Source organism: Perca fluviatilis, chromosome 21, assembly GCF_010015445.1.
Source record: "Perca fluviatilis chromosome 21, GENO_Pfluv_1.0, whole genome shotgun sequence".
NCBI classification, from domain to species: Eukaryota; Metazoa; Chordata; class Actinopteri; order Perciformes; family Percidae; genus Perca; species Perca fluviatilis.
This window is the reverse complement of record NC_053132.1, coordinates 4,655,360-4,671,737: the sequence shown is the minus strand read 5'-3', so window position 1 is coordinate 4,671,737 and position 16,378 is coordinate 4,655,360. Positions and strand designations below refer to the sequence as shown.

Genomic DNA, 16,378 nt, shown 5'->3' with positions numbered 1-16,378 from the left:
GTCTCTGTCTTGTCTTTGTCTTGTCTCTGTCTTGTCTCTTTCTTGTCTTTGTCCTTGCCTCTGCCTGTCTCTTGTCTCTTGCCTTGTCCTGTCCTTGTCTCTGTCCTTGCCCTTTGTCTCTGTCTTGTCTTGCCTCTTGTCTTGTCTCTGCTCTTGTCTCGCCTTGCCTTGTCTTGTCTTTGCCTTGCCTTGTCTGTCCTGTCTCTTGTCTCTTGTCCTTGTCCTTGTCCTTGTCTTGTCTCTTGCTTTCTGTACTGCCTTGCCCTTTGCCTTGCCTTGTCTTGTCTTGCCTTGCCTCTTTCTTGTCTCTGTCTTGTCTTGTCTTGTCTTGTCTTGTCTTGTCTTGTCTTGTCCTTGCCCTGTCTCTGCCCTTTCTGTCTTGTCTTTGCCCTGTCTTGTCTTGTCTTGTCCTTGTCCTTGTTGGCCTTGTTTTTGTCTTGTCTTACCTTGCCTCTTGTTTTGTCTTTGTCTTACTCTTGCCTCTTGCCTGTTTTGCCTTGCCTTGCCCTTGCCTTGCCTTGTCTTGTCTTACTCTCTGCCTCCTGCCTTGTCTCCTTGCTCTTGTCTTGTCTTGTCTTGTCTTGTCTTACCTTGCCTTGCCTTGCCTTGTCTTGTCTTGTCTTGCCTGACTTACCTTGCCTTGCCTTGTCTTGTCTTGTCTTGCCTTGCCTTGCCTTGCCTTGTCTTGTCTTGTCTTGTCTTGTCTTGTCTTGTCTTACCTTGCCTTGCCTTCTAAACTGAACATATTGTGATTTTTTTTTCTTTGTGTCAACATATATTGCATGTTTGTAATTTTGGGCTGTATAAATGAAATCGACTTGATAGAAGTAAAATGAACTGGTTTTGCATCTGTTGACACGTGAGGTGATGAAAAGATTAAATCACAGCACAATCAGGACAACTTCAGTTTACTTTTCAAACTTTAGTAAAAATCTTTATTATCAGGTAACATTGATTAATGCAACAGTGAATCTAAGTAATGAACTAATAACAGGGTAATCTGACATCTACAGTAATATGGTGTGAAGGCTTAGAAGAGTGGTTTTGTAAATACATTATGACTCAAGTAAAAAAAAAAAAGAAAAAAGATGTGCCTGTTGGAGCACCTGAAGTTCAACAGGATGAACATTTGGTTCCCAGGAAGCTCTGATTTTGCAATTTGCAAGTCAGAAATGTGTGATCTAAGCCAAAGGCGTAGGTTTTGCTTCAACATTGGGGGCACATTATAACCAGGGGCCTGGGGATCCTCCCCCAGAACATTTGGAGCATCAAACACTTCCTGCATTCTCGCGAATTTGTATGCAACAATTTATGGAGAAAAATGTCATTCGTTATGTGAAGGAAATCATTATTCTCTTGTATTGTTCAAAACTTTCTGCATATTCAAAACATCACACCTGTTTCGATTTAAGGAATCATGAACATCTCAACAACTTGTGTCGGCAAGTCCGAACAACTTGTTGACATGTAGGCAGTTGAAACAGCTGTTATATGTTAACAGTTTAAACCTCAACATCTAGATGTAGTTTGAACTACAAATCCCAAAATCAGTGCTTACTGGGTGAGGAATTAAAACTGTGACCTTTAAGTGTAAATTATGTAAAATAGCACCAACATTTAAAAACAATACAGAGAAAATGTAGCAGGAACAGCACCTCAAGCATAAAGGATAAGGCTGGCGATATTCTATATGTTTTCTTATTGTCAAACAAATCCCCTGAAAAGACTGAAACCTACAATGTGTTCGGCTGTTTTTTCCGACTGCCCGTCTATGGCTCTCAGCCCCAAGAACATTGGTTCCTACTGAAATCTTAAAAAAAGAAAAAGAAAAAAAAAGGTTCACAAATAAAATAAAAATTTTAAATGTTTAAAAAATGTTTTTTTTTTAAAATGCTCAGTAATTTCTTGAAACAGCTGGTCACTGTAGTTTTTAGCAAACATCACTCAAACAGGAGTAAATAGCGCATTTTTTGGGGACTATTTTCAGCGGCGGATTAATCCACATTTGGTGCTCTAGTGAGTATTTGTGGCAGCAGGACGGTGTGTGTGAGATTGAGTCAAAATAAACTACAGTGTGTGTGTTCATCTGGGGGACATGTGTACATCATACACCATACAGTGCAAAAGTGTGGCTCTTTGGTGTGTTTTTTAACAACAATGGAGCTCTATGGCACAGAGGAAGAAGATATACGGTATATCAGGCTGTGATACAAACACAAGACTAGTTAGTGGTAGTAGTAGCTAGTTGTTTTGGTCTTTTCGTGGAATATGTTGACCGTAAGAAAAATATACACACACGTTTCATCACGACTTTACACTCATGTTACATCATGATTTACAAAATGCTCTGAGATAGTCATGAGTCAAGCTTTGGTGTGTTAGTTGCCCAATGAAAACAGCCGTTATATGAGGCGAGACAAATGATCCAAACATCACACATGAGGAGGATTCTGATCCCCATGATGTGATATGAGTGAGATGTCACTTCACCATAGATGTATATACAGTGAATATATATATATATATATATATATATATATATATATATATATATATATATATATATATATATATATATATATATACATACGTAGATGCCGCATCTGGCTTGTCTGGCTATGCATCTCTGCTTCCGCCATCTTGGAACAGACATCTGACCTTTTCTGCCCATGGAGACTCATAAAAACTTAACTTTAGTGCAACTTTTGTGCTATGGAATAACATTATGAAAAAAATTTGTTTTGTAATATTTTACCGTTACGAACGTCTTCAATTTAATATCACAAGAGGTAACGTTAATCCTTCTTTAAAGCTAACATAAAGTTAGCTTAAGCAACTGTCCTGATACTGAATTAAGCTGATGCTAGCTTGGGTCAGGTCGACGTAGCGCTCCAGTAAATAGCAGCGGCAAATGCGTTATCTACATATACATATATCTATGTCGCTTCACAAGGTTGGATTGTGTTGAGTGAGGAGGGTGGAGGCTTAGTTCTTGCTGGTTAGAAGGGTTTGGTACAGCGGCTTCACCACAATATGGAGGAAGAGCGAGCTATCGATGAGGTATTCCGACGTCCGGCGGTACAGGTCGGCTTCGGCCAAGAAATCGCCGTTTTCTTCCGTGCTCTGGTGGAAGTTGTAGACGTGTTTCACCACCACTTTCCCATGCTGCTGAGCCATCACAAGCACCGTCTTCTGGAAGTTCACCCCGGCGAAATCGGCGCTGGATGTGGCCGGCGTGATGATGATGCGAGGGCTCCCTCCATCAACGCGTGTCGGCTGCATGGCGCCCGTCTCCGTGTACATCGGCCTCATGCTGAGGGGTAACCAGCGTGGCGAGAACATGGCGTTCCAAGTCACCCGCTTGCTGGAGTCATGGCCACTGGGCCCCAGCTGGGTCTGGAAGCTGGTGCTGCGGTCGTCTCGCGAGGGGTTGCTGATGATCCAGGCAGACCCCCACACCGACGACAGGTAGTTCCTGGGCATGAAGAGGCTGCAGTTCACGTCAAAGTATTTGGCCATGGCCAGTGGCGACGCAGAGTGAAACTGGTAGGACATGTACAGCAGATCACGCACCGACTCCTGATAGCGAGCCAGGACCGATGACTGGGTCTGCAGGCGGAAGAGCTCCCGCGGCGGCATCATGGCGTAACGCACGGCTCTCAGTGCGTTCTCCGCTGTCAAACCGTCCGGCTCATTCTGAATAATCCAGGCCTCCAGCGCCGCAAAGAGCTCCATCTCACTCTGCAGGACCAGGTCCGAGCGCTGCAGCAGGGACATGAGCAGCTGGCTGCTGATGGTCACCCACTCTCCGCTCCGCAGCACCGACGACAGGTTCCAGGCCATGAACTGAAGACAGCTGTCCCTCAGAGTCACGTCGCCGGCCTGCAGCGCGTACTCGTACCAGCCCGCCACGTGTCCCGAGGAGGACTCCCGTGCCACGTTCTGGCTCATGTACTGGGTGATGCCCTGCTGGAGACCCATCACTTGGTACTTAGTGGCCAGCTTGTGTAAAGGTATCGCCTGGTCCAAACGCAGAGAGAGCTCTCCACAGTACAGATACCTGCTCAGAGAGAGGAAGGAGAGGTTGAGTGTCGGAGCATTTGAAAGACAACATTTACTTTTTGAGCCTATTTGACATGATGCGTGCAGATTGTGACCATTGAGCCTAAAACCGCTGTCACAAATTTTTTTAAACCCCCCTATCAAGATTAGGGCAGGGAATCATTTTCAAAACTTCGATATCAATACCAATTTTATAAAATCCATTTTAACAAAAATAAATTGCAACATTACACATAACGGCAAAAATCTTTTCATTTATTTTTCAGCTTCTACTTCTACTGTAACCTGACTCCGCCAGATGGATCGCTTCGCATTTGCTCGGCATATCCATCTGTGAACTTTCCGTTAGAGAACTTTTGGGAAGGGGTGAAAATCCTGGTTAGCTGATTGGATAAACCATCTGTCTATCACCACCTGTAGTTGGTGACAGATGGGCCAAATCAACCAATCAGATCAAACTCTTGCCGAAACCAGTTGGGAGAAGAGCAAAAAAATATGTTCCTCCTTTTGCTCTTCTTTCAATGAAGGGATACTTTCTAATTCGGATAAAACTTGCGCGATAGCTACACTCATCTCATCTGTGGAAGCTGCCATGTCGTTCAGACTGAACAGTCGCTTCTCGTTGTGTCACACCTAAACCCGCCTCAAAACCAACGCCGATTGGTCGGGCATTTGGCGAACGGCTCCAAATTTTCTCTATCTCAAGATGCCAGACTGATCTGCGAGTGGAAAACTGGAGCTTGCGAGATCAGGACGGTCTCACGAGGCTACCGTCTCTGTGCGTAACGTAGAGTTTTACCTGCGTGTCTCTACAAGGTGTAACGTTAGACAGCCAATCGCAGACATTATTAGATCTTGGTAGAAGCATGCTGCATTGGCTCACTGACTCTGATGAGATTTGCGAAGGTATTCAAATTTGTTATTGAATGATGAAGCATTTTTCTCGATACTCGATACTAAGGAGGCAATTCGGTCGGTGCCTAAAAAGTTACCCAGTCCTAATCAATACTTACTATTTTCTAAAGCCACAACAACTTATTTTGGACACTTGGGGGCAAAATAACACACTATAGAGCTCAACAGTGGCCTCCCACGTTTTTAACGGCTCTGGTTCCGGAAGTGATTTTTTTTTCCCATTTCAATATCTTCATTGAGTTTTCAGAAAATGTTGATAAAAAGAGTTGTACACCTGGAACCAAGCCAACCAGCTACGAGATGACTCGTGACCATAAAACATTTGATTTGGCTCAAAAGAAAACTTTAAACACGGCAAAAAAAAGCCAATAGTACAAAACTGAGTGCATAAACGAGCATAGACTTCAGTGGTAGCAGCTCGCTAGCCGTTGTTAGTTTCATGGGTGCGGTAAACATTTCCATGGTAACGGCGAACTCTGCCAATTAAGGACGTCGCTGTTACGCTTAGGATTGTGGGTAGTGTAGTACTTCTCCACTGTCTCAGTGCTAAAGGAGGCAGAAAAAATTTCGTACAGCTTCAGAGTCAGGTGATAATTCTCTGTTTGACACGTTCTTTTTCAAAACACACAGCCATTTCATTCATTAATATGCAAATACTGATTAGTGCAGCTTTCAATAACTGTGTTACTCCCAGACTGATTTCCGTCATTAGGCCTACTTTTAATTTGCCTTTCTGTGAAAAGGTCCAGTTTACAATATGATCGAGGAGATTTAATCGGTGTGGCAGAAGGCAGGTCTACTGTAATTCAGGGTTTGATCAATGTCATTAGCATTTAAAATAAATAATTGATTTTGTTATTGATTGCTGTTGCATCCCAGGCTTCTCGATGTCTTACTGCTGTACCACCGCAGCAGCTGCTATTGTGCAACCCAGCAGTTCACTGATCGGCCAATTTGTTTTAATGTTGGGACTCATTGATTGTTTGTCTCAGATGCAGGGCTGCAGTTGCAGAGTCCTTCCCTCCAGAGGGCATGATAACTCAATCTAACTCTCACAGAGTCCCCTAATGTCGAGATGAAAATGTGTTCTCACCTAATGAACTTGTCAAACACGGCAGCGCAGTCGGAGCTCTCTTTCAGGACCAGCGTGCTGCCGTTGCGGCTCACCAGGATCTCCTCAAACACGGGGCTCTGCAGGGAGAGCACCAGCGAGTGAGACTGGATCACCTTCACCTCGTCCGCGCTGGGCGTCTCCACCCTGAGCGACACGTCACTGCCGTTCCCCTGAGCCAACAAGGCCTCCAGGCGCTGCACCAGGGTCAGGGAGTGGCTGATGGTGTCGCCGCCGCCACTTCCATCCTGGGCCTTGTCACCTTTCAGCATGGCTGGTGGAGCGGAAAAGAAGGAGGAATATGTTGAGTTATAACTAGAGATGGTCCGATACCAGCGTGTCATATATTTGATTATGTTTTAACAGCTGTATACAACTATCCCTGTATGGATGTGATATGATTTCTATCTTTGTTGTTCGGCCTGGCTCGGGTTAAACTTTTTGTGAAACATACTTCAAAGTAGATTTTCTTCAGGCTAAATTACGTGGTATCGGATCGGTGCATAAACTCAAGTACTCGCCCATACCGATACCAGCATTTTAGGCGGTATCTGAGGCTTTTCCGATACTGGTATCGGTACATCTCTGTACAACATTGGATCTTTATTTATTTGTTTTTAGTATATTTTATTCACCTATTATTAGAAAACAAATCATCTTAATCTTTGTGTTTTCCTCGGATCAAATTTCACTCGTTTTCAAAAGTTTCTATATCAAAAATATGGGTTTCTTTAAACCAAATTGCCCAAAAATAACATGTATGGTTCCATACACGAAACAGTCTGTGATTATCCATCAATATACGTTCCTCGGATCTTAACTATTAGTCAAAATAATTCATTTCTGAGGGTTTTAAACTCAAAAATTAGGTTTATTGACCATGAATTCCAAAATAAGTGTATAACTAGTGGTAGTAAGTTGGAATGACGTTGGCAAAGAAGGTGTAACACAGAATTCGGTGATCATTTTTTACTTTATGCTTAAAAAACCATAACAAGTGCATGGTCAATGGGAAGACAACACAAGGGTTAAAAGTCTTAAAAGTCATTGTTTATTAGTGTCTTTTTAAAAAAAAAATGTTCAAAAATGTTAAAAGTGCTGTAGGTAGGATTGTGAAGATCCAGGACTTAGCCAAAAAATTTGAACATCGACAACTTCTCAGTCCCTCCCCCCTTTCTGCTGAAGCCCAAAACGGTCTTCTAAGCCCCTGACCCCCACAAGGGAGAATGAATGCGTGTGCATGAGCAGTGATTGACAAACAGTTAGACACCCCCCTGGCCCTGATTGGTGCATCTGAACAGGGAGCGGTGGATTTTTGCAAATCGCACTACAGGCTGTAGGTGGTGCCAGAGGAGCCAGAATTATTTTTAATGCTTCTGGAACATAGGGTCAGTTTCAGCAAATATGACAGAAAGTTAGTTTTATAAGTCTTACCTACTGCACCTTTACTGTAGATGTAGATTGGTGTGAATTTCTTTCTAAATAAACACACAGGTCTGATCTATGTTCACATAAAATAAAAAAGTTTGTGTTTTCTGAACATGATTAAAGAAAGACTCCAAAAATGTAAAAAAGCAAACAAAAGCAAAGATTAAAAAGGTTTCATGGCATGTGATTTATTTATTGGGTCAGACAGTAGGGCAGTATCACCCAATTTCATGCCATTGATCAGTTCAGCTGCACCCGCTGAGGGATTGTGGGTCATGTTTAATTAAAGCTTTGTATCAGCTGAGGCGGTTTTAGCACACCACCCCTCCTCCACCTCCTCTCCACTGCACACTACTCTGTGTTACTGTAACTGCCAGGATCTGAGCCTTGATTAGCAAAGTGTGGTTCCTCTTTCTGATTCTTAATAAATATTTGGCACTTCCTTTCCCGCTGATAAAAACGGAACACGACACGAACTCAGCTGTTGGCCGTGATGTTCCCTTTAAATCACGTAGCAGGAGGTATTCAGTCATAGCAAGTCAGTCAGAGACCTCTTTGTCTGGGTGAAGACAAAATTATTTCACTAGGGTCTAAAGCTAAGATGAAGGAAGGTATTAAAAGGCCAGTTCACCCAAAAAATAACGAGAATAAAGTTGAAATATTTTGAGAATTTAGTTGTAATATAAGGTTTGATGTAGTAAATAGTTACGAACGATCTGTCAGCTTTTACCCGTCGAAATAGGAGATGGAGATGTCCATAACCTGAAGTTACAGGTCCCACCAATAAGTACATTATTAGGGGCTGTGTGGAAATTGTTTGGGTGGGGAGGAGGAATGAATGGTATGGTTGCCCTCACCAGCAAATAATATATTTCATATATTTGGAAATTGGTTCAGTTGGCTCTTGATATAATGGGCATAATAAAACCCAGATACAGCAGCCCAGCCTTTTTATGTTTTGAAATTTTTTAGGAGACCGGGTCCTCTGCATATGACAAAGCCCAGCATGATGTATGATGTAACGAATATACTGTATATATTCAAGGGTAAGATTAATTAAAATATAAATCTACAGTGGCAAAAAACTCCCTTCACTGTTCTGCTGCTCTCCCAAGAACAGCCTGAGTACCCTATTCTTCCCTAATAATTTTCATACAGTCCCTTATTTTACATCTTAAGTAGAAAGTTGTTCCAATGAATTCATAGTATCTGTGGTTTGGGTGAATCAACCCTTCAAAATTCAAATGCAACACTGAAACAGAGGAATCCATCGATAATTACTATTCTACACACACACACACACACACACACACACACACACACACACACACACACACACACACACACACACACACACACACACACACACTAAATTCTTTGCGTTGCAGCACATTAAAAGAAGCATAACTAGATCAGACTACAAATTACCAAACACAACCCCATCCTGTTAAATCATGTTGGAGTTATTGTGAGTGAGCGTGCAGCTGCAGCAGCGCTGAACACTTACTCACCTGCAGCAGCTGCCCCCAAGTGCAGACCCAGAGCCAAAAACAGCATCCCAACGTGGATCCGGACAACTTGTTTCACCATCTTTCTTTTCTCCTTCCTTCGGTCTGTCCTGTCTGGATTTCTGTCGACTCTGCTGTGGAGGACGATGGGGGTCTGTGTCTGAATGTGGGACAGGGGTTCTCCTCGCCACATCCGGCCCACCTCACGCACGCACGCACACATACACACACACACACACACACACACACACACACGATCGATTGGTGGGTGGAAACGGGCCTGGGTTGTTTCCATGACTACCACTTTGATTCTGACTTTCCTATCCTTGGGTATTAACAATTGCTGCATAGCATTGATTTGATGGGGAGGCTGCTGTGGACCGGGGGAGTCAGGGGAGGGGGAGATGAGACACAGCTGGGCTGTTCAAAGGTTTGATTAAAAAGAGTTTTTTGATCTGCAGATTGAGAACTAATCCGTCTTCATCACGTTTCAGAAAAACGCTCCCATAGGTCGTTTGTTCAAGCAGCGATTACTACTCATCTTTAGGTTTGTAGTGGCGGCGCCCTCTAGTAGACGTAGTAACCCTTGTGTTGTCTTCCCGTCGACCAGGAAACTCGGTTTTTCTGGGTCAAAATTTTAAATACAAACTTTTTTTACAACGTTTTGGTTGTCTTGGACTCTTTTGTCGCTTTTCCGGATGTTTTTGTCACTTTATTTCCGTTGTTTTTATCACTTTTTTTGTCGTTTGTCACTTTTTTCAATGTTTTTGAAGCTTTTCTCGCAGTTTTGCCACTTTTTTTCCAATTTGTTTGTCACTATTTCCAAAGTTTTTGTCCATGTCTTCTGCGCTTTTTGACATTTTTTTTTTTTTTTTCCCCCACGCTTTTGAATTCAATTTTTAAAATGCTATAAAATTGAAATAAACAAATTCAATGAAAGTAGTGAACTGATCATTTATTTTACTTGAGAAGAGCGTTGAAGGGAATGATCCAAGTTATAATTTTTTTGACAATTTGGTTGAAAGAAAACCTAAATTTCTGATTTAGAAACTTTTTGAAAATGGGTCAAATTAGACCCGAGGACAACAGGAGGGTTAATTGTCACGTGAGCAAAGCAAAAAGTAAGCTGACAAAGTTTCTTTATCCCTTTATCCACACATCACCTTCCTATCATTAAAACACCATTTCAGCAGGTACAATGATCATATGTAGGCCGTGTGAAATGGGGAACCCCAAATAAGCTACTGAAAACGTTTCGGAGGGAGCATTTTTAGAGCGGCCCTTTTATTGTGGCCAGCCTAAGTCACACCTGTGCAATAATCCTGCTGTCTAATCAGCATCTTGATATGCCACAACTGTGAGGTGGAGGGACTATCTCTGAAAAGGAGAAGTGCTCACTAACAGATTTAGACACATTTGTGAACAATATTTGAGAGAAATAGGCCTTTTGTGTACAAAAGTCTTAGATTTTTCAGCTCATGATGTTAGGCCTGCTACAGCCAGGTAGTTTTCTGTCTCTCCTCTCCCCCCTCCCCTCTGTCTGTTTGTAATTGCAGGAGTGAAGTCTGGTGTGCTGGAGTCAGGGTTCCAGCTGCAGCTCATTTACCATAATCACCTCTGCTTCAAATACCCGGTCAACCTGCCACTCTTTGTCAGATCATAGTCAAGACGACCATGTTAGGCTCGCTGCTGACTCAACCTGCTAGCTATTGCTCTTTGTGTTTGTTTGTTTTTTTGCCTGTCCTGATCTGTTTTCTCTTGTTTTACAGTTCTTTGGAACCTGACTCCGGCTGCCACTTCACTCCTGCCACCCACCGTTCTTGGACCTCACTACAGACTGAACACGCACACCCGGAAAGTACGGACACTCCTGCTCGGAACCCCTGGACCTGTACCCCTCTAGAAACCTGGACTTGCTTCCCCTTTCTGAAAACCTGGACAATTAAGTATTGTAATAAACGTGTTAAACTATCACTCTGGCTCTGTCTCTGTCTGCATTTGGGTTTACTCCAGTTTCATTCGTAACACATGAAAAATGGGGGCAGAAACAAAAGTGTTGCGTTTATAATTTTGTTCAGTGTAGTTATGAACGTAGCTATTCACAACTCCATCATCGTTATTAACCAGATTAGCGCCCAAGTGCCAAAAAAGTGTCCGTGTCAAAAGCATTCAAAAAAAATCATCGAAACAAGCATTGATAATTAAAGAACAGATTTAACCCTCTGAGGGCATATTTAGATATCCTCTTGAATCCTCCTTTTTTAGGGTACTTTCATTTAACTGATCCCTGTGTGTTTCATATCAGAAATGTTCAGAACTAACTCCGCTTGTTCCAGAGCAAGAACGTTTAAAGAGATTAAATTGGTCCTAAAGTGGAAATATTTCTCAAATCTCTTGTGAAAACATACCTACACTCAATTGTTTTGGTGCTTGAAATGAGCTTATTAAAGTCTTGGGTTCACAAAAGCGTAATATATGAATGAAATAGTAAATGCATGTCTACAATGACATTTTGTAATATCCCTTTTTGAGTAGTCAAAACATTGCTTGGACTCACCGGATGTCTTTTGTCCTCAGAGTTAAAGTCAGAGCTTTACTAGCTGAGCAGCTTTGTGTGAGAGAATTTTCAATAACCGAACATGTTCTGTATTTTTACTGTAGCTACTAATTATGGGACAAAGTTCAGGAAATGAGCTGCCAGAACTTTTTTTTTTCTGTTACTTTACAGATGTTTTTCATAGAGTGTAGTTTTGGTGCCTAAACCTAACCAAACTGCCACTGCTTCAAGTTCAAGTTACTTTGTCCCCCAATGGGGCCATTTGTTGTGTAGCAGATAGTATAGTACAAATCACACACACAATACAGAGATTGCCTACCTTGCAGGCATAGTTAAAAACAATAAATAGTATTTCAATAAGTTATCTATGGTTCTTTATAGAATTAAGTAGAATGAAATAGAATGGCTGCAGGCACAAAAGAGTGTTTATATCTGTTGGTTCTGAATTTGGGGAGGTTTTTTTTGTGTATTTTATTAGTGTTCAGAATCTTGCGTACACCTTTTTTAAATTTTTCAGATTCTATGACAAACCACATACTTATTCTTTTACTTATTCAAATGTAGAGGTTAAGAGATAAACAAACAGATATACAAATGAGCCAACAAAATAACACCATAATAAACTATAAATAAAAACAGGGAGACATCACTTTCAATATAATGAAGAAATACAGTCAGGCCATTCATCTGAGACATAGTTGTACCACCTCTGCCAGTGTTCAAGAAATGTTTCCATTTTTCGGTTAACATGAGCTGTAATCCGCTCCATTCTGTAGATTTCTGTTACAATATCTCTCCATGAAGTGATTGTTGGACACTCTGGTAGTAGCCATTTTCTGGTAATAGTCTTTTTACTGGCCACCAGCATTGCATTTATCATCAGTTTGTCCCCTTTGAGCCAACTTTGAGGTATATTTCCAAGATATAATCTTAAAGTCCAAAGAAATGTCCTCACGGAATATGACCTGTAAAGCATTGTGTATTAATTTGGGGAGTTTAAAGCGTGATCCAGATGGCGACATCTGAAATTCAGCCTGTAAGGGATGAGAACTATGTGACAGGATAGAGCCAACCCTTCTTAGCATCTGCTTCTGATAAAGTTCCTCCAGGCCTTTCTGCTTAGAACCAGGGATGCTGCTGCTCGCCTTAATTCACCTGGAATTGAGTTCTTTTGTTTTACAGTAACGGACCCATGCCAGTAGATTAAGGAGAAGGTGACAACTGATTCAACAATAGGACCTATAGAAAAGGGTCATCAGGCTCTTGTCCACATTAAACTTGGCCAGCTTCCTAAATTAACGGCCGTTACGTTCTCTGGTTTAAATATGAGGAGGGAAAACGCTCCTGTGGGTCGGATTAGAGGGTATAAAGGACCTACAGTATATCGGTGTGTGGTTTGGAGGACTTGTTCATTACAGTACTGACACTAGATAATGAATTTAGGCCGTCGTTACAGACTCCACATGCAGTTATGTGTGCCAGTGGGTTCACCCTATTAAGACAATGTGCGTGACACGCAACACAGGCAATTTAATCCCAGCTGTAGGCTACAGCACGCTTCATTGGGGGGGAGAAATATGATCAATATCCCTCTCCTAATGAAAAAAAAAAATCCTCATCACTTTTTTGAACGTATGTGTAATTACAAACCAAAAACTCCTAAACTCAAGCTACGTTCAAGAAAAAAAAGTCAGCGAGAATGACCGTACGGCAGATAGCTGTGCGGGTTATAAATTTGTGATGTGATGTCAGGGGTGTTGACCTCAGCCTGTGCGCATGGATCATATGCGTGTCAAGAGTCGATGGCGATCCCACAGGATGAGTTTGTCTGTACCAGCCTGACTCTGGATAGAAAGGACCTCTGTCTGGATGTTAGCCAACCACTCAGTCAGTCATACAGCAGCCTTCAATGTGCATGTTACGGCCTCCATTTAAAGAATCAAACCAAGGCCCAAAAGGAGTTGGAGGATGCAACATATTAAAAGGATGCCAGGAACAAGGTTAAATAACCAACAAACTTTATTGCTCATATTATGCTTTTTGGCTTTTTCCCTTTCCTTTATTGTGTTGTATATCTTTTTTGTGCACGTTATAGGTTTACAAAGTGAAAAAGCCCAAAGTCCACTCCAAAGGGACTTACCATCTCCAACAGAAAACACTGTTCACCAACTGCTCCAAACAGCTCTATTGTAGTCCAGCCTTTACTTCAGAGACAGACGTGGTCACTTTGTAACACACGTTATAATGCTCGCCTAGCTGCTAGCATGGTACGCCCTCATACTCTGCTTCTGACTGGCTAGTAGTCCTTACCTAGGTACTGTCAGGGCACGCCCTCATACTCTGCTTCTGACTGGCTAGTAGTCCTTACCTAGGTACTGTCAGGGCATGCCCTCATACTCTGCTTCTGACTGGCTAGTAGTCCTTACCTAGGTACTGTCAGGGCACGCCCTCATACTCTGCTTCTGACTGGCTAGTAGTCCTTACCTAGGTACTGTCAGGGCACTCCCTCATACTCTGCTTCTGACTGGCTAGTAGTCCTTACCTAGGTACTGTCAGGGCACGCCCTCATACTCTGCTTCTGACTGGCTAGTAGTCCTTACCTAGGTACTGTCAGGGCACGCCCTCATACTCTGCTTCTGACTGGCTAGTAGTCCTTACCTAGCTACTGCACATGCGCGACTCCCAACAAAAATGGAACATAAGTGAGATGTCTCACTCTGTAGCTAAAACAGAGAGCTCAACACACAGGGTGAAAAGAGGAGCTGCAGCAATGTGCAGTACAACAAACATATGGTGTTTTTAGAAAATTAAACCATGTAAACCTATTCTGGTACAACCTCTAAATACAAATATGAACCTGAAAATGAGTATAATATGAGCACTTTAAAATATTCAAAGATATTCCCAAAAGTAGCAACCAAGGAGAAACAAAAAGGGACTGGAGATCCCGTCCAAGAAGACAGAAGACGGGAAGACACTGGACCAGCCTCCCAAAGGGCCGTCGCTCCCCGCGTCTCCCCGCGTCTCCCCGCGTCTCCCCCTAAACTACCTAAAACGGATCAAATAATCCTAAAACAAACAAAAGAGACAAATAACCAAACTACCGGTAACCTCGAGCCTAGTCTATATCCACGACGTTCCACTTCTGGGATCGGTACGTTGCTGCCGGAAATTCCGCTGGATGTCCCTCTTTTCGGCCGGATGTTCGCCACCTTCCTCTTTCTTTGCACGACTACAACAACTTTTGAACATACACAAGTTCCACCAAAACCAGTTCCTTCCCGAGGCTGTTTTGCAGAGGCACCGTTGCTCCCTCTGGCGCTTAGCGCCGTCCAAGACGATTGTGATTGGTTAAAAGAAATGCCAATAAACCAGAGCATGTTTTTCTCCTATCCCAGAAGCTAAATTACGAATCCCACTATGGCCATGCCAAGACCCACCCTATGAAGCAGCTCGATTGGTTGAGGTTAGGCATTTGATCTTGAGTGGTTAAAGTTGGGGGATTGGTCAGGGGATAGGACCTGTACATGTAAGCATGGATGCCTGGCCAATAGTAGTGTGTGAATGCTATTGAAGAGCAGGTCTTGGCGTGGCCATAATGGGAAAAACAATATTGCATCCTGTGTGGACTAGCCAGACCCTCCTCCACAGCGCTGTGTAGGAAGGTCTGGCAATGCAAGACTACCTCCAGCCCCAACTAAGACAATAAGCTAAAATAAAAAACTCCAGCACCTAAGCATACAAGGAGGTTAGGAAAACAAATCAGCTTGAGGAGAAAAAGTGAGGGAAGAAACTACTCACCAGTCTGCTGCCGTGTGTCTCTGCATCTTATCACCTCCCCCACTCTACCTGAGCACTGATTACACTGGAACGAGGGACAGAGAGAGAGAAAGAGAGAGAGAGTAAAAGAGAGAGAACAGGATGCCCACAGCAAAGGCACATATAACAGTGGTCTTTTGTCTCTATGTTAGGGCTGCACAATATAATGTTTCTTTTTATCGTCATCACGATATCAACTGGCACAGCAAACACACCGCGAATGGCTGCGACGTATCGCCAGAGACACACACTGTAGCTGTCATTCTTTTTTTAGTGGTTTTATGTTCAATTCAATGTATTTGAGTGATTTTGTGATTAAGAGAATATTAGAATTGATTTCCTTTCATTTGTTTTAAATTCAACAAGCAGTTTGATGCATTTTAGCAGAATACTGAAAGCAGCTGTCTCGGAGCTGTCTGAGATAACACTAGTTGTATTTACACGTCATGTCCACTAAAGGGCAGCCTGGCTGCATCTCAGCAGCAGTCAGGAGCCAAGACATCATTCACATTGACCTCACTACACATCCAAACATATACCATACCTTATCGTAGTTTTTTCTGTCTTTAAAATAAATGTTTATTGCCCTTTTTTAATATTTTAAGGGCAAAGTAACTCACTCTTGTCTCATGGTTTTTAATTTGTTAACTTTAATATCCATTGGCATTTTATTTCTTTTTTGCTTGCTCATTTTGTGTTTGGGTCTTACTGTATTTAAAAAAAAAATATGTTTATCATGTGAAGCACTTTGTGACTTTGTCTGTAAAAACGTGCTATATCAAATAAACTTATCATTAACCCTTGTGTTGTCTTCCCGTCGACCATGAAAAAAAACACTTTGGTTGTCCCAATCTTAACGTTTTTGTTAAATTTTTCAATGTTTTTTCCATCATTTTTATAGCTTTTCTGACGTTTTGTCACTTTTCCCACATTTTTGACGTTTTCTTCTAATGTTTTTTTATGTTTTTTTTATTGTCG

At 42.2% G+C, this 16,378-nt stretch overlaps 1 protein-coding gene across 3 annotated transcripts; it reads right to left on the bottom strand.

The window, feature by feature from the left end:
- Positions 1-1,220: 1,220 nt before the first annotated feature.
- LOC120551185 (BTB/POZ domain-containing protein 17) lies at positions 1,221-15,421 on the bottom strand. 3 transcript variants are annotated; one of them, XM_039788405.1, is made up of 4 exons: positions 9,028-9,253; positions 6,071-6,362; positions 2,985-4,060; positions 1,221-2,119 (listed from the first exon to the last, which is right to left on the bottom strand). In XM_039788405.1, exons 1-3 carry the CDS (start codon positions 9,245-9,247, stop codon positions 2,986-2,988), a joined length of 1,587 nt encoding a protein of 528 aa, XP_039644339.1. In that variant the 5' UTR covers positions 9,248-9,253; the 3' UTR covers positions 1,221-2,119; position 2,985. The 3 variants fall into 3 exon arrangements, with proteins under 3 accessions (XP_039644339.1, XP_039644340.1, XP_039644338.1); XM_039788406.1 differs by lacking the exon at positions 1,221-2,119 and adding an exon at positions 15,383-15,421 and having other exon boundaries at positions 2,599-4,060; positions 9,028-9,226; XM_039788404.1 differs by lacking the exon at positions 1,221-2,119 and having other exon boundaries at positions 2,599-4,060; positions 9,028-9,252.
- Positions 15,422-16,378: the final 957 nt, after the last annotated feature.